This window comes from Dicentrarchus labrax, unplaced genomic scaffold (assembly GCF_905237075.1).
Source record: "Dicentrarchus labrax unplaced genomic scaffold, dlabrax2021, whole genome shotgun sequence".
NCBI lineage: Eukaryota > Metazoa > Chordata > Actinopteri > Moronidae > Dicentrarchus > Dicentrarchus labrax.
This window is the reverse complement of record NW_026136723.1, coordinates 12,541,462-12,566,485: the sequence shown is the minus strand read 5'-3', so window position 1 is coordinate 12,566,485 and position 25,024 is coordinate 12,541,462. Positions and strand designations below refer to the sequence as shown.

Genomic DNA, 25,024 nt, shown 5'->3' with positions numbered 1-25,024 from the left:
TGTGTCTACATGTGGTCATTGTAAAGAAAATGTAAAATCACTGTAATCCTCACTACCACAGCTCCCAATTTTGTATTATTAGTAGTAGTATTAGCTATATTAGTAGCCCCTGAGTAGTTGTAGTAAATCATTTTCTATGAGATCTTCATGGCACATTTGGAGTAGTAAGGTAGAAGGAAGTAGAAGGAATGAACACTAGAGGGAGATATACAGTTGTTGTGAACAGTATTTCAGGCCTCTACATTTTGAAAGAGCCTTGTCTGATCTGCTGCAAGCAAGCTAAGAGTTGCATTGACAGGCTTTTGTTTGCAAGTTCATATCACTTTGATAGCAAATGTGTCAGACACTTGCAATGTTCAGTCATTATAGGTTCATATCCCAAAAGGTGTTAACTTAAAATGAATATACATATAATATCAATCTTTGTATTGGTTTGCCATGTTGCGTCTATGCCATCCTAAGAGAAAAACACTCAAATAGTCCTTGTAGCAAATCATGTGTAACTTAATGGTGCTAGATAGCGATGGTATGATGATGAAGTTTTGCTGATACTGGCATCCATCTAAAACATGTGGTTTGAACATAGATGTATCTGATATAGCCTATATATAAATATATATAGCCTATTTGTAAATACATACACACAAACACATTCTTAAAGATAATAAATTAAATGTTAGATTAATATAAGTAGACCCACAATGCCTATAACATGCATGACCTCTAGTGTCCATTAACGCTGCTAGAAATGTGATTGGATCAACACAATAGATAAAGTCTGTGTTGTAGAGCAACCCATGAGCGGAGGGATAATATCGTGCGGTTATTTTCTGGAACTGTCGTCACCATGGTGAGCTGTCATCGTGCACCCGGATTCTTCTTACGTCGTATTGACGCCAGACCCTCCGTGCTGCATTCGGGTGATCCCGCTAAACTTCTACATCTAGCTCGAGTACTTGAAAAGCGTCTGCTCTTGTAACGGCGTTTAACAGCTGCCGGTATAATTGGCCTATTCTTATAATTAAATTAATTAAGCGAGAATTGAGCCATAGTGTGTTACAGCAGGGGAGCAAATAGAGAAGCGCTCATCAAACAAATGTTGCCACGTTTTAACCACATAACTCTTACAAAGACCATGTGGTTGGAAACGTCTGGAGAATGTTTATTTACTTGTTTGATTTAACATAAACTGTTCATTAGTCTGCACCTCGCAGTGGGGGGCTTTCTCAAAATTACAAAAGCACATGTACACTCGACTCGTATGCTGTAGAGATTTCCCCGTTGTTTCTCACTCTGTGGACCCGATGTTAACTTGGACTGCCTAGTAAGTCGAATATCCGACGGTCCCTGAAGGTATCCACGCCGAGGAGGCTCCTCCCCAACAACAGTTCCCGACCTCCGACGAGAATTCAAGCTGCCACATTGAAGAGGAACAAAAAGGCGACCTAGCAGCGGTTTCTACACTCCCTCCACTTTCTCCGGGGTAGTCACGGGATTTCAATGTTCAGCCTGCTCTTTGTAAGTAGATAATAACCTAATTAACTAAAAACTGTCCTTTTGGAACTTGTCTCTGATGTGACGGTACACGATTGCAACACCACACATCCGCAAGAGCCTGGTTAAAAGTTGGGCTGCATATTGTTAGACGATTAGAGAGACACAAGGGAGCTAAAGTAAGTTACATGAGTGGCTGTCTGAGTAGACGAGCCAGTGTGTTGCTACATTAACGTTAGCTCGCAGAGCAAAGCTTGGACGGCTATAACGTGGGCTAACGTACAATGTTGAAAATTGTGTTAACGTGTGTTAATACCAACCCTCATTGTTTTGCCAATCGATGTAACCCAAGTGAGTTGTTGCCGTATCTCTGCACTAGTTGCTAAACGTTGCTGGGAAATGCAAAGTGACGGAGCTGAGGTAGCTTGCTAGCTAATGTAGCTACGCTAGCTTGCTATCAGGGCTAAAGCTATTTCTTTGGGTAACGTTAATTAAAAAGAAAAAGCGGTGACTAACGTTACAACCAGCTGTATCGCTATGCGGCCACTGGCTTTAATTTTTGTTTTGACGCACGGCACATTACACGACGTGTTATTGAACAGACTGTCGTCCGCAATCTCCTGAACTAAGAGCTAACGTTACCCTGGGCTATACAATGAGCGCTCGGTGTGTCAGTGAAGATAGCATTTCTCATGGACAACATCTAGCTGTACGTTCACGACGCGTTGGTTAACGTTTTAACTTGCTGTTGTGGCTACTGGTCACTACTGTTGCACCGTTTGACTGTTTATAAATTATAACCGGTGTTTGTGAGCTGCAGTCATTTTCCAGCTTCTTTTGGTTGTTTTAACGGTGGTCTCGGACCTCGGTAGTATTGAGAAGCTGTGCTAGAGATAGATGGCGACTGAGCTAGCTAGCTGCCTTCCGCCCTTTGTGACAAATCTTGACCCAGAGTGTGGTTGACCTATTTATTTGAAGCCATAAGCCAAGCTAACATTTTAATAACAAATCCAAAGTGGTCGGCAACCCGATATTTCCTGTCTGTCGGTTGTCGTGTCTTAGGTGCTCGTTTTGGATTGTCCAACTACAGTCATTATTGTTAACCAGCCGGGTTGACTCAGTAAATTCGTCAGCCTTCCATGTATAAATGTAGCTAACACTGGGGTTAGGTGGGGTCTATAATTTAGCCGTGTCTGGTTTCCTAAAAGAGAAAGCACCCAAGCATTTAGCCATGTTGGATAAAGTGAAATGAGGAAATGCACTTGGGGAGGAAGTTGAGTAGAGCAGCTGTGACACTAAAGGCCGCAGCACATTCCCATGCCTCTCAGTTTTCAATTTATGACCTTCCAGTGGTTTCAGTCTCCTCACTGATAATACATTCTAGTGGGCAGTTAATACAAATGAATAGCTTTTGAACACTCCTACCAACATGGGTGGATGAGTCAATGAGTAACTGGTGTAACAGGTAAGCTAATTATACATTCCTGCTTATGAGTCACTGCAAGGTGACCTAATTTGCCTGCAGCAAGACGATGGGATGAGTTAATACAATAAGTTATCAAAACAAACAGAGAACATAGGAATGTATAGTGGAAGTAACATGAGAGATTCTTGGGTGTAGCTAATTCTTATGTTTTCTTCTATGAACATCTCTTAATTGTGCAGCAAGGGTTGGCTCAAATTGTACCACTTTGGGGTTATGCTAGCAACAATGACACGCACTTGCTTCTTAAACAGACTAGGATTTTCACAACTCTTACAGAATAGCACTGAGAGTCTTTATGCTCTATTTGCATTTTATTGTGAAAGTAGGTCACTCATACTGGTGACCTGCTTTATATTATAGCTAATTGACACATGATGCACAGCCCAATCTAGAAATAGCATAGCTCCTCTCAGTCCACTTAGAGCAGAGCCTGCAGCCAAAGGCAGGCCTATACAGTGGAAAGCCCTCATTCATCAGATTCCACAGGACAAGTCAAACTTGTGCTTGCTGTGAGTCCAGCCTTTATGAGCAGTGGTCCTTTTTTCATTTTGCTGCTTTTTGTTTTGTACTTGAACAAGAAAAATTCTTAATTTCTGTCTGTAATGCCTCAGTAAAAAGTTGCAGAACTTGGATATATATTTGTGTGAAGGAAATCATAGCTGAAATATGATCCACAGTAAGTAAGTAATATTGTTGTGTTTTGGGAAGAGGTAGTACTAGAACCATTTTAAAAGTGTGACTGACTGGCATCGTCTTTAAATTTGCATCGCCTGTTCTGCTTAATGATGACACATAACATTAGTGTATGTTAAGACTGAAGTGTGCGATAGAAGGTGTAAACCCAGCACTATGCTGAAATGATATTTTACACCAGCAAAAGGGTGGTTCCGCTATCCACAGGCAGTATTAAAAAAGCCAATGTGACAAGGGAAGTTCTCAGCCTTGGTTACCGTAACTGTGAAAGGCGAGCCCAGTGTAGAGTAACATGACGCCAATTTACCAAGGAGGTTACTGGGGGAGAAGAACACCTATGTTGTAGCCTGCTGGCATTCAGCCCATCTAGCCACAGGGTGGCTGTGAGTGTTGAAAGGTGGGGTTGAAGAGGTCCGTTCCTCAGTGACTGGCTTAACAGATTTGGCCAATTTAAAATCTAGTTTTGCCCCTGGGTGTCTGGCTGTGGTGAGAATGGAACATAAGCTTTGGTTTTTACTATGTTTTCACTTGCTAAGATCCCTGGCTGCAGGGCAATTTTGTTGTGTTGAGATCGTCCCAAAGTGGAAAAGCTAGGATTAGATGCCCGCACTTTTCTCTTCTTATTTCACATGAAAAGCCATAAACAGTTATGTATCAGTAGCCATGGGCACCTTGTGTTTCTTGTGCTGTGTATTGGTTAATGAATCATGCCCCGGTCGGCACGGTGTTCGTTTACTGTTGTTGCCACAGCGCTGGGATAAAGCAAAGGCACAGGCTTATGAGCACTGGCAGTGTCTGACAGATTGACACCTCTTCTAGATGCTGCTGCAATGCTCCCTACTGAAACTATAGCAACAGGTAGGAATAGGATCTTGCTTTGTTATTTGTGTTTACAGCTACCTTGTCAAGCTACAGCTGCCAGAGCTGCAGTTAGCAGGGGAAACACTGTCCATTTCCAAACATGCTATAGTAAAAGGTGTTGGTATTGTTATTAGAGCTGTTGTTTGTAGGTGTGTGTAGCTGCTCACTCTTACTGATCCAGAAAGTGTTCTAGTTTTCGAAGCAGCTATGGTACAGAAAATGCTGGGTTATTGCATATAAAAACAAGCGTGCTGTGTTTTCCTATTGCCTCGGCAGTGTTTTGTTTCTCAGTGGAGCTTGGCTTTTTCTTAATTTCCTTAAGCAGCTTATTAAACACATGAAATGTGTGAGTACCTCTCACAGCATGACCTTAAACTAATGTGTTCATTGTGACCATAATCTTTAAAAAGATGGATTTGCTACCAAAAGCTGATCTATGATCAAAGGGTATATGATATGCCTCTGGTAAGGAAGTTGGATTTCATAGGTTAAAAAGTGCCTGGATCAGTGTACGTGGGCAGCCATCTACTCTGAACCCTGACCCTCTTTTAAGCTGCACCCCCTACTGCGTCTTCTGCTTTTTCCCTGTGAATGTTTAAAGACAGCACCATTGCTCTTCTCTGATGTCTTCACAAGGGACACCAAAATTCCCTACAGGAGGACTTGTTGCTACTGCTGAGATAATTGTTGGTATGGCAACAGGCATCCCCCGATGCTGCTGTCAGAAGGCCGAGTTGGTTTCCAAATGTCAGAAGAATTGATGTCGCAGTGGGACTCTGCACCTCTCGGCAAAAATGTGAGCAGACATTCTCCCGTCTGCGTCTGTCTGTTGCTGAGTGTCAGGCTCCTGTACTGAAACTTATTTTTATTCTAGACAGTCATGGAAACAGATTTTTTTCCCCCAGGTTGATTTCAGTCATAAAAATAAGGGCCTAAATTGACTCTAGTACATATTTCTGACATCTGAATAATTAGATGAACCCACAATCTAGTCGGACATACACACAATAACCATTTTTGATTCTGTAAAAACTAGTTCAGCTCCACAGGAAGTGCCTGTCAGTTATTTGCCAGGCTGGAGGTAATTGTGAACTGGGCTGTAAAGGAACACCTTGGTTGGTTTTAGTACTTACTATCCATGCTTAATTGATGTGTTGGCAAACAGGCAGAGGAGTGGCTCACTGCCATGATGTATGTGTCCGTCTCGGCTGGGAGAAGTTGTCCTGGAGCCCATTTGAGGATTGTGACATGAGATTATGACTTATCAAAGGAGCTCACAGATGGCTGAATATAGTCCCTCGACCCATTTTACATATCGGAGTAGAAAACTGTCTCTGGAGTTTTTCAAAGCAATCGTGATACATACAGACACCTTTTGTTAGTAGCGCAGTAAACATTATTGATAAAGGTACATGTGATCATTTCGAACCCTTGTAGGCTGGTGAAAAGCCATACTTTCACAATCTGTATCGTCCTCCTGTCTGATGATTTATCTTAAACTGTGACTTAATTGCGACATCATATCCTTGGTTGTTCTGAATGGATGAGTTTCAGCAGCCATTTAGTGATCCATTCAAACATTAGGAAAACAACTGACACTCAAACAGGTTATCTTTCAGTCATTTGGGCTCTAGGGACGTCCCAGTGAAGTTTCTTCTTTTTCATGTGTAATAGTTCCATACTAGATCAATTTTATAGGCTTGAAATACTATACAATAATTGGCTCCCTCCTAGTGCTGGGTAATATACCTGATGAAGCGGTATACTGGTTTTAGTTTTGAGTATGATAGGAATTTCTCATATAAAGCCGTACTGTTGCATAGCCAACACAACTCCTGTAACTCATTTATTTTTTTATATTATCTCTTTGAATACTTAAATACTTATTTTGTGTCAGTTTATAGTCTTTATTGCTATCTTAAGATATTTTGTTTTGAAAAGGAAGCCGTGTTAATGTTGTTGCCATTTATTTTTTGTTCTTAAGTTCTGTTATTGTACAAAATAGTTTTCATTCTGCAACTGTTGCATGCATTCTGATTTCTTCATATTGTATCATTCTGCGGGGCCAAGAAAGCCCGATAGTAATCAAATCATTAAGTATATACATGATGACATTATGTTTTTATATTCTGTGTACTCCGGGCAGTACAAGAATACACTATAAACCTATATAAAGGTTCTGTCATGGAAAAAAAAACAGATACTGTAAAACGGCCAGAAGCTTAAAAAAAAATACTGTGATAGAACTTTTTGGTCACACCGCCCTGCACTGTTTCCTCCACATCCCAGTGCAAACTTTTTGTCTGTCAGTTGTTTGCCGATTGTCATTAATGGGCACAATTTCCAGGCTACTCCTGAACAGGTGGTGTTAGTCTGCAATTGTGAGGAGAGACTACAGCAGCAACTGGTCCTGTTTTCCAGGAGCTCAGGATTACATTAAAGCAGTTCAAAAACATATTGAAATACTTTGTATGTACAAACCTGTTACAAAAATATTGTTAACATTTGATATTTTGTCCAGCCTTTGTTAGCCTGTTTTTTGGCAGGAACACTTGTTTGTGTTTTTGTGTTGAGGGCCTATGTTACCTGCTTTGGCTCCTTTGTCAGGAGGGAATTTGTTTCCCTCTGTGTACTTACTCTTAATCCATATTCAAATGATTATCAAATGTCAGTGTTATGGCTGACCTTGTTTCTCTTTCAAATGTAATTGTTCAGATACCAGTGTTAAATTTTGTGTTAAGTGTAATTAAAAGTGCAACTAGGCCAGAGTGAGCACAGAACTGGCCTTTTGTTTGGATATGTTTTCCTCTTTTCATTCCCATTTCTAAGGTACTGAGCCCTGGTCTCTTTCAGTCCTTTCCAGAGACGGATCAGTCCTTGCCCCGCACCCCCCTTGAATCCCCCAAAGCGCTATCAGACGCCTTTGATCGTCACACTGTTTATCTGTGCTCACTCAGAGGTTGCAAAGCAGTGTGATAAGTGGGCTTTGCCATGTGCGAGTGCATGCATAGGGGGTGTTCGTCTGTTCATGGAAAAGCGGGGGGGTTACGTATTCTCTCACCTCTGAGCCACGTTTACACAGACACAAGAAGCCAGAACAACAAGTACTCTGCAGGAAGATTAGCTCCTGTCCTCTGGGGGCAGAGAGAGGTAACCTGTTGTACCGAATATGGGAGAGGATGAGGAGGTCCATTTACCAAAATGTCACCAACATTTAGATGAGCAGTAAAACAGCTGCCTCTGTAATCTTGTTCATCGCTGTAAACTTACTGTAAACAATTTGTTTCTCTAAAATTTGTACCTAAATGTGCACTACAAATAGTCTAACGACATAATAATTATGTGCTTGGCACACCCATTTACAACAACATAACATACTGAGCTACTGTTGACGAAGAATACAGTAAGTGATAAGTGGAACTTATCAAGAAGAAGTGCATATCACAACAGCGTTTCACAGCCTATATCGTGTAGTCTTGTTTTGCTGTCTCACTTAGGACAAACCACAGAGCAAAACTTAAAACATGCAGATGACATGTTTAGAGACAAATGCAAGAGTCTTGGTGGTATCGGCATACAATTAACTGGCTTAGCGAAGTTGCTGATCTCAATTTATCTCTAATATACATATCCCCTCTGCCTGTTCATTTGTTAGGCAGTAGAATTAGTTATTAAAAGCATTTCATTGAGCCACCTCCTGAAACATGGGGACATGGGAGACTTCCAGTTTAGTAATATGATTTTTTTTTTTTTTTTTTTTTTTTTTTGCTGCAACCATGCCTGGTTTGAGAGCTTGCTTTTGATGGGAGGGAAGGGCCCTTGTCAGAGCAATGAAATACTGCCAAACTGCGGTCTGGCTGCATGTTTATTTTATATTGTTTGGAAAACCAATTAAATAGTCACACAAATTACCTTTTCCTGGAAAGTGTGATAATGATCCTTCAGTAGTACCACATCTATCACACAGGGAGGACACTGACTCAAATATATAGTTTAGTTTTGGAGTAGTCTGTGTAAGACTCAGTTGAATTCCTCTATATGTGGTATTGATAGAACAGCGCTGTGTACCGCCAACAAGCCTTCATTCCAGAGTTCATCTGACACTAGAATGCCCCATTCTTCAGCTCAGGCCTCCCTGAGATGAATGCCATTTGCTGGTATCATTAAAGCTGTGCCGAAGAGAGGAAAAGGTCTACTAAAAGTGAGATCCCTCACAGCCCAGTAATAATGCGTGAATACAGGAAGCCAAACGCCACCCCTATTCAGATTGTTTTGTAAGTAGAGCTGCAAGACAGACAAAACCGATTTTTACAGTTGTAATCACCTGGTCCGTTTGTTGATTGATAATTTGACACCTGAACGATGAACACTGAAGGAATCCTGACCGAGAGACAACAACTCCATACACCATCCATTTGTGCCCTACAGACTCACCCACACCTCAGTTAGCTTTTGATTTTTCTCCCCCTTTTATTATCTACTCCTTTTTTCCTCTCTACCAACTTTCACTTTGTTTTGAACAGATTAAAAACGTGTTAGCAAGGCTAGGTTAGACTTGGCGAATCTATAAACCCTTCAGATAGGTCTGTCGTGGCAGGAGGGATCTAACTTGTAGCCAGCCCTGAGGACTTTTTCTGCCTCTGTTGAGTTGGAGTGTTGCATTTATGGAGGGTCATTCTGTACACACACACCCCCACCTATTTCTAGCCTTGATCAAACAGTCCACCCACATACAGGCTATATCAGGAGGGGTGTTTTATAGTCTTTTACAAACAACAAAAGAAAAAATCGTAGTGTTGCCATTTTGATTTCAGTTTGTCATCAACACAAGATCTTTGTGTTAATTGTCATAATCTGACACTTACCTTTGAAATCTGTAAGCCAAAGGGATATTTCCCAAGCACACTGACTGTGTGACAGACCACATTTGAATTTTGGACTTGGAGTACTATTCTGTCTTTTCCCAAGGAGACGTCTTGCCCTGTGGTTTTCTTTTGAGTCCATTTCAAAGTACTACGACCCAAAGCGGGGAGCCTGTTTATCTTAGGGGTCTGTGGTAATAGCCCTGTGAAAAACACAGGTTTATTATATTTCAAACTGAGACGGCCGCAAGCCTGAGTCAGACTGTCTGTGCATGGTTCCACCTTGACGCAGGTGAACACAGACATGACCAGTTGTGACTCATGTCCCAATTAAAGGCTCTTATTAGGTGACTGGGCCCAAAGGGTAGGGAACCTGTTATTTTTGCCCATATTCACTGATTTTTTTGATGTTCTGCTTTTTGTCCGTCCATACATGTAGTCTTACTGCTACAACTGCAGTAAGAGCCTCTAAGCTAGCCAGAACCTTTGTTAGAAAATTACTATATACAGCACTTGTTTTGAAATTACACACCACAATACATTTCTAGTGAATATTTGAATGCGACACATATGAAAATAAATTATATCTAAATCTAGGCCATGTATTGCTGGTTGCAGCTGTATATTTTTTATTTTCTTACGCTTTAAGAAGAGAGCAATGTGTTGCAACATCCAGCTGTTTGTCACTGGACAGACAGTATTCTGGAGTCTGAGGTCTGGTCAAGAAGGGTTGCCACCACTAGCATGTTGGTAGTGGTGACAACGCTTCCCACACTGCTATAATTAAACTTTACCACGCAGCCCTTCCCTACCCTCATGGCAGGTGAAGTAAAGGTGCAGTTCTCAGAAAAATTTCCAACACACGTGTACCCAGTCTTCCCAGATCTGTGGATGCATTCTAAGAAACCCACAGGTTGGCAAGTTATCAGAATTCAACAAAACACGAGGCTACACAGAATCCACTGACTAAAGGTATATCTTTCAGCCCGAGACTCCTGTTTGCAAACCCCAGGAGTGTGCAGCTCATGGTTTAGGGTCTCTGTTGGAGTTCAGGTTTGCATATCTCTCTATGCTGTCTTGTCCCAACCTGCCTGGAGATTTTAGTGTCTTGGTTATTACACTAGATAAACTGGTAAGGCTCAGAAAAAGGATTAGAAACTTAACTAGTGTAGCTTATTGTGTGTGTGTGTCTGTCTGTGTGTGTGTTTTGGTTTCTTGCTTGTCTGTCTTTCTGTGTTTTCAAGCCTGACTGATGGCAAGGGAGAGTTGTGCACACTACTTCCTTTATGTGTGTACTGTTTGCTGAATGGTGTGGTGACCTGTTACCGTAACCCACATTGACAGGCCCCTTCAGTCTTGGACTGTGTCCCGAGATACCACAGCATGCTTTTGTCTTTATTGAGCATTAAGTTAAGTCTCTTATCTTATGACCTACTAAGGGCTTTGAATGTTACACCAAGAGCATTTTCAGACTTTTCAGACCAAATACTTTTTTTTTGTTTTTTTTTCAACCAAAATGTGTGGGAGATGTTACTGAGGGTGTGCTTTCATGCACTAGACTCCTGACCTGTGGATTTATTGTGTAACAGGTATTCATTGCAACAAAGAATGCCATCTACGTCACACTTGCAAACATTGACAACTTAAGACGCTTTCCATTTTTATATTGTTACTCGGGTGTCGCTGAAATGCAAAAAGAGATGAAAATCAGTCATGCCTGTGTATGTGGCAGCTGTGTCTTCACACTAGGCTGATTTCTTGTTTTTCACAACAGCGCAGACCTTCGCATGTGTGTTGTGCTGTGAAAATAATAGTAGTATTCCGAAATAGTCTGATGCTGTATCCAGCATTCTACGACTGTAATGTGACACTTCCATGTCATGTTAATTAGCTTTCCAGTGTAGCTCGCTGTGGTTGACCCCAGACCACTGTTTTTTTAGGCAGACCAGAAGTTGCTTCTCTGACCCACACCCAAGTTTGACATCGACTTTCATACTTTTTTTTCATACAAAATGTACCAAGGTCTGCGAAAATGCCCTCGGGTCCAGAACAACTTCTTCAATTGGCGAAAGTCTGAAAAACGCCCTAAAAGTAGGCGTATGTGTCTGTCATTAAGGCTGTTTGTATAAAGTTGGCCTCTGCTCAACTTTTCTGTTACTGAGATCCCAACCTGCCATTGCTTTTTCTCCTTGTATCCCAACACTCATTTGAAATGAATGAATAGTGGTTTCTTTATCCCTTGTTGGCACGGTTGGTGTGAGCACACAGTTAGGCTAAGGAGAACTCAATTTGAGGTGAGAGCCACCCACCCAGCCTATCCACAGCATTGACGTCACTGCAAGGAACCAGCTGGACCATTGGGCAGGTGTGATCCTCTGTTTTATCTCAGCCGTAGTCACTGCCAAACTCGCTCGTCTACTTTTTTTGCTTTCTTATTCTCGCTTGTTTTAATGTTATCTGTTTATTATGTCCTCTTGAAGATTTTTCTTCACATCTTACCGATTTTTCTTAATGTTACTATTCCTTTGTCCCTGGTCCCCGTCCTCCTTGACATTTCCAAGCATATTGGTTATCTTTTATTTGGCATTCACAAAGGCCACAAGAATGAAGACATGCCTCTGTGACACATGGCCCCATTTCTATTCCCACTGATTCATGGTTTCTGTCATTTTGATTGAGACTCAGTGGTTCTCCTCTGATTCTTCCTGCAAATTTCAGATCAATGCTAGCTTTATCAGAGAGTTAAATGGAGAATGCAATATCTCCCTGCCACCTTGTATTTATGCACGTGTGTATGTGTCTGAAGTAAATCGTCACTAAAAGGAGAAGTGTGTGCACTGGGCGTAGCACGCCGGTGGGTGTGCGGCAACAGGGCCGGGGCCTCGAGCCTCTTATCTTTCTCGTGCCGTCCATGCCCCCCTTGCTCTGAGGAGAAACGGGGCTTTCTCCCTGCTAGGGGTGGGCGATATGAGCAAAAAATAATATTTTGTTATTTTGGGGGATTTTCATTTTATTTTGAGCCGATATCCTTTCAAATGTGATTGGAATTGTCTGAGTTAGGACTTGTGTCCACCAAACGTGTTTTTCGCTCTTTTTCGGCAAAGTAATTTAAATACTCGATAATGGAAATTTGCACATCGTCAAAACAACAATGACGATATTATCGCAAACGATATATATTGCCCACCGCTACCCCCTCCTGCACCCTCCTCCCTCCCTCCTCCCCTCGCTGTCCATCCCGCCATAGATGACAGGCGCCCCCACCCTCGCTCCTTGACTCGGCTCCCACACAGCAAAGTAGCCTCTCCAGCTGCTTCAAGGCAGTACAGTGTGATCATGCCCAGTTTGGCTCCAGACAAAACATGAGCGAGACTCAGGCACAACCTCAGACCACCAGACAGGGTTGCATGTAATACTAACATCCTTCACAAGGGGTGACTAGGATGGATTCAGACATTCCACATTTTGTGTGAAATTCTGACGTTTTGCCACAATGCCCTTCCAGTCTGTATATCCAGTGTCCAGACACACATTTGCTTGTCTGAGTGTATGTGTTTTTTCTTTCTTATTTTAGAACAACCCCCTCGCCCCTTGTGGCAAATGTATTGCCCAAGCCAGCTTGTGACTGTCCCCATGCTTATGTACTTGGTGTACATAGCGGTATGTACTGTATATAGTGACGGTGGTGCGACACGGATATCAGATGTCAACAAGAGCTGCCCATGGTCGTAGCTCTTTAATTATAAAGTCCCATGGCAGAAAAATCCTTAACAATGTGCAAGCCTTTCAATTAGCACTCCCACTCTAGCAGTTTCCTCTGTCTCCATGCACTTTAGCTGTAATAACTTTACAACTTTCACTATCAGTGCTCCAATGTATTGCTGATATTACGGACTTTGTCAATGGAAAATATTAAATCGTGTAATCTGGTACCGTATAAACATGATAATGAACAGCAGCCTCATCTTACACTTTAATAACACTACACTTAAGTATGTGTTTCATTCAAGTTCCTAATCTGACATGGCTTTATATTTTCCCAGACAGATGAATCATCCTAAAATGATGAGTTAGCAGTTGCAGGATACCCATGCCCCGATTCCCATTATTCTGCAACCTAATCACCTGTTTAGGTTTGTGTGTCCTTTCCTGTTCTGAGATAGCGTGGCCCTTTTATCAGCTGGTGCTGCTACTCCATGCTCTCTCACACTTCCCATCGTACTCCCCCTCCTTCTGTTCTTTCTCCTTAGTCACTATAGGAGATTTCTGGGATAGGCCAGCTGATTTGGGAAGTTCTCCCTATCACCCACCCCCCCTCGCAGCACTACTCCAACAGCAGAACATGTGACATGGAACAGGGCACCATGGGAGCCTTCTCTGGGCCACTGCGTGGGCCTCTGCCTTTACTCTGTGACCTTTCTCCCAGTTTAGTATATATATTTTCTGCATAGAGACATATGCGCAAAAGGCCGGATGTAATCCAAATATACTTGAACTACTAGAAATTCATCAGTGTTTCTTTAAAACTTGTTTGATCTAGATGTACCTGCCACAGCTGGTTAATGAATCCCACAGCAAGAGAAATTGGCCTGTTACCCGGTTTGCTGGGTTTCTGAGTCCTCTGTTGTAGTCAACTGACTATGTTATGGACAAAACAAGCAATTAAAAAAAAAAAGTAAACTTTGGGAAATTGTGTGCAGCATTATTCTTTATACATTTAAGACCAACTCATTAATCTATAATGAGAATAATCGTTAGTTGCAGCCAGTTAAAAGGACTACAGGATTTGGCACACACTGTTCATGTTAAATGAACACAGTAAAGTAATGGCATATCACCCATTCATGTTTCTTGTTGCTGGCTTGTTTTCAGTCTATAGTTTCAAGCTTTGTGTATACATTGCTTCTTGTTTCCTGTGTGGTTAAACATGTTTTTGCTTCTACAAACAGATTTGCTGTGCATGTGTGTTTGTGTTGTTCTTCCTGCGTCTATGCAGAGGGTAACGGCAGAACCTGTTTGCAAATTTCAGAATGATTTGCATGCGTTCCCAGGCACTGGCAGGCAGCTGGCAGGCCTGATATTACTACAGTTTACTTACTTCTCTATTGACAAGCCCTGTCAAGACTGAGGCCTAGGGTTCAGTTGTTTATTATAGATGAATCACATAACCTCAGTCTATCTGCTTATGCAGGTTTATAAAAAGTTGCCTAGTAAGCTTGACATACGTATTGGCACATGTTTTGTTTCCGCTGTCTCCTTCAGATCAGTGCAGGGGAAGTATATTGGACAGTTGGTAATGTTTCTTAATGGCTGCTCATGCTTCCCACCTAGCCCAGATGTTTTTCAGTTCATGTATTCCAGTGTGTTAGCTTTGAAATGGTGTTTTGGTCTGCCTTTTTTTCCTCCTTGGTAAACCTACTGTTGGCTGCATTTAAAACGGACTGGATGAAGTCACTTTGTGCATCTGGGCAACTATCCACAATCCAGTTGCTTTTCATCTTTTAGCATAAGCTGTCATTGTGGTGTCCTTGGTGTGTCCGTTGGCTCTTTTGTTCTTCAGTGTTTTCGTCCATGTTCCACTGTTTCTTAATCGTCTGCTCTCCTTTCTGCAGTCAAGTTTCACAGGTGAAAAGCACCCCATCCATGCTTGTCATTTCTGTAGGATAAGAAGCTTAAAAAAACCCCAAAAACCTTTAAAGTCAGGTTACCCTTTTTAACTTCAGTTGTCTCCTTGCTGCAATGCCACATTGTGCTCCGTACTGCTCAGAGGCGGTAATTAAAGGCGTCACAGAGGATCTCGGCCATCACAAGAAGAAAAAAAATCAAGGCTGTTTTTAGTGCCCTTGTGGCTGTTGCCAAGTATAAAAGATGGAGAGGAGAAATTTATAGCGAGTGGGTTGATACATCCCTTTGACAGTGGCTCTGAGGTTGGCAGTTAACTGAGAGGATAAGTGACAGTGGGGTAGTGGGTGGGAGCAAGAGAGAAAGAGCAGAGAGTCGGTGGAGTGGACTTTTGTTGCAAAACAATTAAGTGTCTCAACTAGTTTTCTTTTTCAAACTGTACTAGAAATCAAGTGAGTTGGATTGAGAGGCAAGATAAAACTGTTTACAGTTCACTCTCCTGAGTAAAAAAGGAACAGAGGGAGAGTCAGAGAGCATAGAGAATCTTGTGTCAGTCTCAAGGAGGTGAAAAGAGGGAGCATGGGACTGAAATGCTGGGGATGTTTGAAGCTTTGCCCACCCTGCAATCCTCACCTTGTGACTACCGCCGGTGACACGGTGCTGAAGTCCAAGCCTTTTCTCTCCGTTTCCCTCCCACTGCTTTGTGTACGTAGTCAGTGTAGCGATAGCCAGCTCTCGCCCTCCCCTTCTATGTTGCTCTGAGACGGTTCCAGCCAGTTTGTGGCGGCTGGGTTTAGACTGTCAAGGACTTACTTGGCACAGCACTTGCCATGGACTGACTGACTGCTCCCTGGCTAGCTACAGACCAGACATTACCTGTTCTGTTAGACACCCTTGTGAAGCGTGTGTGTGTGTGCACTCCATGCTGTGCATATTTATTAGTTTCCATTTTGGTGACAAGTGGTGAATTGACAGTGATGTAATCCAAAGGGGTCAGACTCCTAATTAAGGCTGGCAGGCAGATTTGGTTATGATGGTACTTTTTCTGAGTTTCTGGAAACTGGTCTACATTATACAGAAAGCTGAAATTTCAGAAGTGCAGAGGATTAAATACATTTTTTAATTTAAGGTCTGACTGTCTTCTCCCATTGTAACAAAGCTTGAGCATGCTGCAGATTACACGCCAGTTAATCAAGACAGCCGGACAGGTTGCCACAAGGATTGTCGAATCAGATTATGCTGTAGAAGTTCTTTTTAGACCTGAAGTAATTGGAAAATGTCTCATTATGGTTTTTTTTTTAACCGATATTCCGATTGAAATAATTTGTTGTCATAGATTTTTTTTTTTTTTTTTAAATAAACTCCAGGCCGGTATTTGTTGCCTTTCAAACAATATATTATTGTGCTAAGCATAATCAGACTTCCCTTGTTTCCACATTAATAGAATCATATTAAATAATCCAGCTGCACATTTTTGTTGTTCTTGTAGTTCAGTCAGACAAAAATCAACTTCTAAATAAACTTCACAAATGCTCTGTAGTAAAATGTACATATTGTAGCCCATAGTTATTAAGATATTACATTTATACTTTAATATGCCTTGATAATCAAATATAATCATGATAAAATTATATTAATAAACAGCTGCATATTTGACCCAGGTATGGCAATAATGACAATCTGCTGGTATGTCACATGACTTGATACTGGACTGATGAAACCTAATGCTACTGTTATCAGCTCTGTACTGTAACTACTTAAGTAAATGATGGAGCTTAAAGGTTTGTCAGGTAGTTCAGAGAGCTCTGTTCACCATTTTGTATACAAACACTTAAAGGCTTTCCACTCTGTTGGTCTTTTCTAAACAGCAAAAAGACATGGCTCAGTCAAAATTATACAGATTGTTGTTTCAGCTTTAACAAAAAGATCTATGGCCATTTGTAAATATATAGACATCAGCGTATTAACCAACAACCAAGATTTTTTTGTCTAATTACCAATGCACAGAACAAATGTTAATGAACTACCGCTGTGTAAATTCACTTGCGACAGTTGCCAGTGAAATAAATGGCTTAAACTCGCCTGCTATGGCTTGTTAGGACACTGGTCCTAAATTTAAAGTTAAACTAAATCACGTAACCTCACTCTCGTCTTTCTCCTCTCTCGACAGGGTTTCTGTGTTGACTTGAGCCGCACCTATATGGCGTGTGTGAGCGGAGAATTCTGCCAGGCACAGCACCTCACCTCCGTGGAGAAGTGAATCGGCCGCCCCCCGAGGGACTACGCTACCCAAAAACCCCCCTGACTGCCAGCACGCTAGGAACTGCTGACTCTTCCAAAGGCCCCCTGGGATATTGCGTAGTCCTTGGCCAGACTGCCCTGCCCTGTCCCAACCAATACGAAAAACCTTTGCTTTCCACTTTCTCCTCGAACAGCCAATCACAAACAGCTCTCCTGAATGGGGTAAACTGATTGGATGACTCCTGGATAGTCTCTCCATCTTTTTTTTTTTTTTTCTTTTTTTTTATTCTTTTAAATTTTTTGGTTTTGTGTTTAATTAAATTTTTTTTTACATCCCGGAGTACTGTGGACTAGTTCCTTTCTTTCGTTACCTATCTCTGTGTACATCATCCCATAGTTGAACACCTGTTGTTGACCCATCCTTCTCCCACGTGTTGTCATTTTTATTTATTCTATCCTTTCCTGAATACATAAATCTCCTAGCAGTCTTTGCTGACTTCTGAGCCAAAAGTCGCTTTTGTTTTGTAAGAGTATTGTATTGTAATTGTTTTTTAAGCCGTCTCGCCAACATGAACCGCCCCGCTGCAGTCGAGATTGCCTACGAGTGCATGAGGTTCCTCATCACCCACAACCCCACCAATGCCACGCTCAACAAGTTCACTGAGGTATTCCCACGTCTGTCTTTATTTATCTGTGTGCTTCAGTTTGCAAGTCCTGTGTCTAAAATCCTTTTTTTTTTTTTTTTTTTTTTTTTCAGGAGCTGAAGAAGTTTCATGTGAACACACTGGTGAGAGTTTGTGATGCCACCTATGATAAGGCTCCAGTAGAGAAGGAGGGGATACACGTTGTGGTAAGTGCCGACACGCACACATTTTATGGCAGCCTTTCTCACTGTATGTGTATCCAACTTCCACGCTCACACACTCTTCTTTTGTCTCCTCCAGGACTGGCCCTTCGATGATGGCGCCCCTCCTCCCACCCAGATTGTGGACGATTGGCTCAAGCTGCTCAACACCAAGTTTCGAGAGGAACCTGGCTGTTGCATCGCTGTGCACTGTGTGGCAGGGCTTGGCCGGTGAGTGGCTAGCTGCAATGTTTTCACTCGAGACAATAACTCAGTGGAGGCAGTGCTGGTTGTCTAGATTGTTGTATGGTCAACCTTTTGAACGGCTAGGTTAGTAGCAGAAGTTTGAGTCCTGGAGCATAAACTGTGATATGGATCAGCTAGTAACATTAAATTCCTTGCTTGGATACAACAACTCCAGTTAGAAGATATGTCAGGTGTGTGGATGTTTTATCCAGAGATTCTCCGTCCTTCTATTTCCTGCTGCTGATCTGGGGCCGAGGCATGTCATTAGCAGGCTAGCCCAGACATTGTTCTTCCCAGCTACATCCTTCTGCTGCTCCTGTGGGATCCTGAAGGTGTTTTCACACCAAGTGGAATATGTAATCCCTTCAGTTGGATGTGCATGGAATACCTCCACAAGAGGAGCTCTAGCGGTGCTGGAGTCACCTTAACTGGCTCCTTTTTTTACCCTTAAAGTAACTTCACACCATATTCAGTTTTTTAAGTTGTTGAATTATATGTTATACGTCATATAATGTATAATCAAATATATTACCGTAATTTCCGGACTATAAGCCGCTACTTTTTCCACATGCTTTGAACCCTGCGGCTTAAACAATGATGGGGCTAATCTATAGATTTTTACGGACTAACATCCTCCAGGGGGCACTCTAGCAGGAAGCGCAAGAATGAGACAGACAGGTGGAAGAGATAATGCGCCGAGGAAGACGCAAGTTTGATTGTGTTTTGAATTCATTCAATCATTTTGCGCATCATGCACACACCCTCATCATGGAAAACACAAGAAGAAATGCACATGATGCAGCCTATAAGTTAAAGGCAATCGATCTGGCTGTCGAAGAAGAGCTGCTGCACGTAAGCTAGGCATCAGTGAACCGATGGTGAGACGTTGGAGACGGCAGCATTTATTTAATTAAAAATTAAAAAAATCTTTCTATGTACCATCTTTCTGTGTAAATATCTCATGTTACAACTTGGACACCTGCGGCTTATAGACAAGTGCGGCCTATATATGTAAAAAAAAATATATATATATTTTTAAATTTAGTTGGTGCGGCTTATATTCAGGTGCGCTCAATAGTCCGGAAATTACGGTATGTCCAATGTAGCCATATTTGATTTAATGAGTCTGAGGTCAGAAACACGAATTGGAAGGCAGCAACACAAGCAGCAGACAGAGAGGGTGTTTCATGGTCCTGGCTGTTCCCTGGTGTAATACCACCCATTTGACCTAATTTCTCATTTTCTGTTTCCCCCCTTCCTGTTAGTATTATCTGTTTAGTGTGATGCTGTTGTTTGGGTGCTTAGACCAGGGTTCATTTAATCTCCCCTGCATCAAAGTGACTCTCGAGAGATGTAGGCCACCTGTTAGAGTCGGCACAGGGCCACAGAAAGCATTAATGAAATGCTACAAGTGTCTAAATAATTCTATTTTTCTCCTAATGTTGCCATATCCCAGCCTTCCCCTCAACTTTTACCACTTGTTGCTCCTGCTGCGCTGTACCTGTGCATCCTGTTTTATTGCGTCTCATCTTGAATACACACTGGCAGTTGAGTCAGTATGTTGAATAGTTGTCCCCTCTTCCTGCTCCTGTTAATGCTCTGTAAATAGACAATCAGCTGGGTAAGTTATCTGTCATCTGTGGCAACAGTCTGTTGCTGTTGCTTCTGCAGACTTGAAAAAGGGAAGGCAATTACATTTGCATGTGATCTATCTGTTGGTCATGAGGTTGCACAGTCGATATGCAGATACGCACAGTCATATCCACAGACCAGTGTGACAGTGAATTATGGACGAGTTAAGCTGAATAACAACACAAGTGTGAAAACAAAGAAGGCAGAAGCACATGACGTGGGCGAGTTGGTGTGAAAATGTCTTTCCTGACCACAAACGCACAGTAAGCCAATGATTTCTCACTGGCTTCCAGCGTTCTGCATTGCTGTGGCATTCCAGAGGTTTTATAATTACCAGTAATGGTTAGACTAGCATTTCAGAATTCATCTCTTCTTCTTTCCTGTCCTGGGTTTACTGCAGTCATCTGGGGTTTCCAAAGCTTTACTGTCTGATCTGCTTTACATCAGCCAACATTCTCTTAAGGCCCTTCCTTAAAAGTGTGGGAGGCTGCAGCTATGTGCCTTGTTGTTGTTGTTGTTGTTGTCGTCGTCCATTCTTTAACAGTATTCTAACCCCTCCATCCACACTAAGGCACTTATTTTTTTCATTTTCTTTCAATCCCTCCTTTCTCACATACTATCCCTTGTGAATTTAGTGTGAGAAAAAAGGCCACTCAAGGAAATGCCCTGTCAGCACTGAGATTTGACCCGCCAAGTGGTACAGACAGTTTTTATATTTATTTATTTTTTCCCACTATATCTCATCTGCTGAGAAAGGAGATGGTTGTCTTGCTGTAACTTATCACAGTTTTGTGTGTGTGTGTCTCAGGGTGTGCGCACAGTGCCCCAGCAGGGAAACAGAGAACTTGTGCACCCCTGTTGATTTCCCAGGCCTGTTTCCCAGGTTTAAACCCCCTCCCTCTTCCTTCACCATATTACTATAGAACCATGTGAATCTTGGCATTTAATCTTCTTCTTCCCTTCTTCTTTGATTCTCTCACTGTCTCCTTGAACTGGTCCGCTGGATTTCCTTTCCTCTCAGAGCTCCAGTCTTGGTGGCCTTAGCCCTCATTGAGAGTGGGATGAAGTACGAGGATGCTGTGCAGTTCATAAGGCAGTGAGTACCCTCTCTCTGTTTGAACTTTAAAGGTTTGTAAATACAAACAGGGTGCATGTGAAAAAGCCACAGTACCTTGTGGTTATAAGCTAAAATGTGATGTCTTCTTGTTTCTTTGGTTTGTTGATGTAGACAAATACCAAAAGTCATACACTGTCTGCAAATACTAGGAATTGGTAATTGTAGTTCTAGAGTCCGGTACCACCACTGGATACAACGCGGTTCCCTGCAAGATGTCAAGGAAAAGTTGTCAAGGAAGATGTCAAGGAAAAGTTACACATTCTGTGAAATGCATGTATTGCCTCCTGGCTGGCTGAGACTCTAGGAAGTTACTGCTCCCAGCAAATAAACTAAACCTAAAATGGCAAATAGTTTTTTTTTTTTAAACAAACAAGATATAACCTGTTCATTATTGAGCTTTTTGCTGGCTGGCAGATGTTGCCTTTTAGACAGAGCCGGAGTAGCTGTTTCCCCCTGTTGCCAGTGTTTCTTCTAAGCTAACCGGCTATTAACTGTACCCTTATATTTAACAGACAGATGAGTGGTATTGATTTTCTCATCCAACTCTGAAAGAAAGCGCAAGTGCATTTCCCAAAATGTCAAACAATTCCTATGATCACTACAGTAATGATTGTAGTGTTATACTACTATAGTATGCTTTTTGTTCTCTTAGGTGGATATTATTGTTTTAATCTTCAGCCCACATTTTTTTCCCTCTGTTTTTCATAGGAAGAGACGTGGAGCCTTCAACTCCAAACAGCTTCTTTACCTCGAGAAATACAGACCCAAAATGCGTCTGCGGTTCAAGGATACCAACGGCCACAACTGCTGTGTGCAGTAGGCTGCCTGTCAATGCATCTTTCTTATGCGCATCTAGTGGGCAATCTTCCAACAAGGGGAGATTAAAAAAAAAAAATGAAGAGAGTGCTATCAGTAATTATTGTGATGATTTGTTAACACTGAGTCATTGTTAATTGATCAGAGAGCAAGCGAGTGATCGAATGAAATGAATGAATCCAAATCTGGGGATCCACCAGCCGAACCAATGAATGGAAGGTCAAAGCACACAGATAGGCCCGCCTCCCGGTTACACTGTTCAACCACGGGCCAGAATTTTTCCAACTTGAGTCCATCCTGTTTTGTTTTTTTTTTTTCCTTTCAGTTGTCATCATGGGATAACATTTTCCATTTTGTGAATTTTTATTTTTACACAAGCAATGGTGATGCGAAGATGTAATGTTAAACGATATATTCAGATTTTTATTTCCACTAATTATTGATATGATTAGGCCAGAATAATGTACCTTTTTAAAACATTTTTAAACTTTGAACACATTTTGCGACTGTCCAGTTTGGTATTGGGGTGTTATTTTTTTGTTTTGGTTTTTTTTGCACAAAAACTCAAAAGTTCACCTAAAAATGCAGTAATGTTTTCCTTTTACCCTTCACTTGCTTCAAGTCACTTTCAGTTTAGGGGTTCACTGAGTTTGAATATGTCTGCAATATTTATTCACAAGATATGATATGTGTGGCAGTTATGAGTTTGGCTGGGGCAAGGACACCTTTTGTTATCCAATAGTTTTGTTGTTGTTTTATTTTTAATCCTTCCAGAGCCATGTCTTTTTTTTTTTTAAATCTTGTTGGAGTGCAATAATCAGTCCACCTCAGATAAGCCCACCAAACCCTGCTGAGCATCACACACACATTCACATATACACTTCAGACACTCATCCAGACAGTTAAACAGGAAAACACTCAACAACTCAAACAGGTACTTCTCCTGCATTCAGTCGTAATGGGCTACAATAGGACTTCCCTAAATATGCATATTTAAACTCACACACACAGAGCCTATGATCCAATCTGAAAGACAACGTGGAGAAGAATGAAAATGGTCAGTTTTTTATCATTGTACCCATTTTGAAAACATCCCCAATTCGTATTGGTTCTTTAAAGATAAATAAATTGAAATAAAAAGCATACGTGTCTTTTTTTTTCCTGTCTCGTCCCTGACTTTGCAAGTTATTCTCTGAAGCAGGTGGTAGTGCAGCTGGAGGTAACATTGACATTAATATTACTGCTTACTATTGCTGTATATGTGGCAGCTCTGTATTAAAGTAGAAGTGTGTTGGTCTCCCTATTCAGCCCTTCAATCAATATTCCTAATTAATAAAAATCTAAGTTAAGTGCAGGAGTATGTTGTAGGCCTACAAGTCCAGTTTTTTTTTTTTTATTATCCTGTTTTAAATAATGAGTGACAATGCTGTCATCCTGCACTTGGTGATAAACAGACTCGGTGTTCCCCAGACAATGTGTGCTCATTAGGGACGTCAGTCAAAGCCTTCCTTACATGTCCTGTCTGTGACTCAGCACCACGTGGAAGGCACAGGACACCGTGGTACTGAGAAATGACTCACCGCCACTACTGGTAATCACGACTTCAGCCAATACCTGAACCAATTCAAAGTGCCCCCTCTGCTGGTCAAGGCCTGACATGGCTGAAGCCTGTGCATGAAATAAAGTCAGGGAAATGTGCAAATAATGTAACAAACAGCATAATTAAGTAGAATCAGGCATAGCAATTGCATCTAGAAGAAATGTCTAACCACATTATTTCTTTGGTATTTAACTTTTGTATTAACAATTGACCCATTTAGAGTATTTAATGAAATGATAATCATGGGATTGATGTTAGTTATAGTCACTGCATACAGCACTGCAGCAGAACCACAAACAAATTAGCTTATGCTACCAGTTCAGTGTAGCATAACCTGCTTTGAATAATATGAATCTCATCGACAGTGAAATATGACAAACCTCCTGATATAAATCTATCTCTGTAGTCATTATTCCAGTTAAAAAGCTGTATTCATTGTAGTGTGATGGACTGAATAACAGCAGTGACGGTACAAAAGTGCACGGAGCAGATCATTTACATTCTTGAGAAACAGATTGTACAACAGGTCATATTAACTTACGTTACAGAACGGTAGTACCAGCTAGTCAGAGACAACAAACTACCTATTTGGGTAACAAAGGCAATGTGTGTATGCTCCCCACCAACAGATGTCGCTAAGAACTAATAGGAGCTGAGTGGTGCTGTAACTGATATAGCCCAGGAGATAAATGACTCAGTAGGTTGTGATTGATGGGAAATTTGTCCTGGGGCCAATCGGGTTCACAATCATTCCTATCTGAGGTCTTAGAGAAAGCACTTCAATTTCACAAATAAATAAATAAATAAATAAATAAATAAATACATATACACAATGAGAACAAGAATCATGATAAAAGGATAAACACATAAATTTTGACATGTCACTGAAGGAAAGGCACAAGTGTAATTAATGGTATTTGCATTTCATTAAATTCAATTCATCACTTTCCTTCTTGAGGCCCTATGTTATCGCGTTGTTTTTACATATGTAAATTGCAATAATAGTTAAACATCTACTTTAAAGTATCAGCAGGGCAAGAAACCCTGCAGCTGGATAATACTGAGGCCTACAGTTATGTTTAATACCATTTTAAAGCCAAATGAGACTGTAAAGACAAGAATTGTAAACCAATTAAAGATGGCAACCATAAGTCTCAGTCTTCAGGAAAACATGAACATGTTGCCATATGCCTTACTATTAAGATTAATATGGATACATGAGCATGCTAATAAAAACATTTTGGCTTGGGCCAACCTAGCCGGATATAAGAAGACATTTTTGTAACATTGGTTTTTATCTTAAAATGATTTTGTAAATTAAAACTTTACAAGTGTTGGAACTTTATCTATAAGTAGGCTATCTATGCTTCCCTACCTCAAATCAAAAGCAGAGCCGCTGGCAGCAGCAGTCACTTACTGCCTTCTTAACAGGACAGTGGCCTGTTGAGTTGCTAGCACAGAAATAAAGTCAACTGAAAAATAAAAGGAAATAGACGTTTTGATAATAAGA

The 25,024-nt window shown here is 41.3% G+C and overlaps 1 protein-coding gene across 2 annotated transcripts; it reads left to right on the top strand.

Moving 5' to 3' along the window:
* Positions 1 to 1,349: 1,349 nt before the first annotated feature.
* On the top strand, positions 1,350 to 23,057 carry ptp4a2b (protein tyrosine phosphatase 4A2b). Of its 2 annotated transcripts, none has more exons than XM_051390116.1 (7): positions 1,350 to 1,518; positions 17,189 to 17,481; positions 17,816 to 17,924; positions 18,017 to 18,109; positions 18,204 to 18,334; positions 21,003 to 21,077; positions 21,807 to 23,057. In XM_051390116.1, exons 2-7 carry the CDS (start codon positions 17,477 to 17,479, stop codon positions 21,916 to 21,918), a joined length of 525 nt encoding a protein of 174 aa, XP_051246076.1. In that variant the 5' UTR covers positions 1,350 to 1,518; positions 17,189 to 17,476; the 3' UTR covers positions 21,919 to 23,057. The 2 variants fall into 2 exon arrangements, with proteins under 2 accessions (XP_051246076.1, XP_051246077.1); XM_051390117.1 differs by lacking the exon at positions 1,350 to 1,518 and adding an exon at positions 4,428 to 4,531.
* The last annotated feature ends 1,967 nt before the right edge of the window (positions 23,058 to 25,024 follow it).

Bases quoted from the DNA above. Each gene is read 5' to 3' on its own strand.
- ptp4a2b (XM_051390116.1), top strand. The intron at 17,925-18,016 runs GTATTCCCACGT...TTTTTTTTTCAG, and splicing joins CGCTCAACAAGTTCACTGAG to GAGCTGAAGAAGTTTCATGT. The intron at 18,335-21,002 runs GTGAGTGGCTAG...CTTTCCTCTCAG, and splicing joins TGTGTGGCAGGGCTTGGCCG to AGCTCCAGTCTTGGTGGCCT.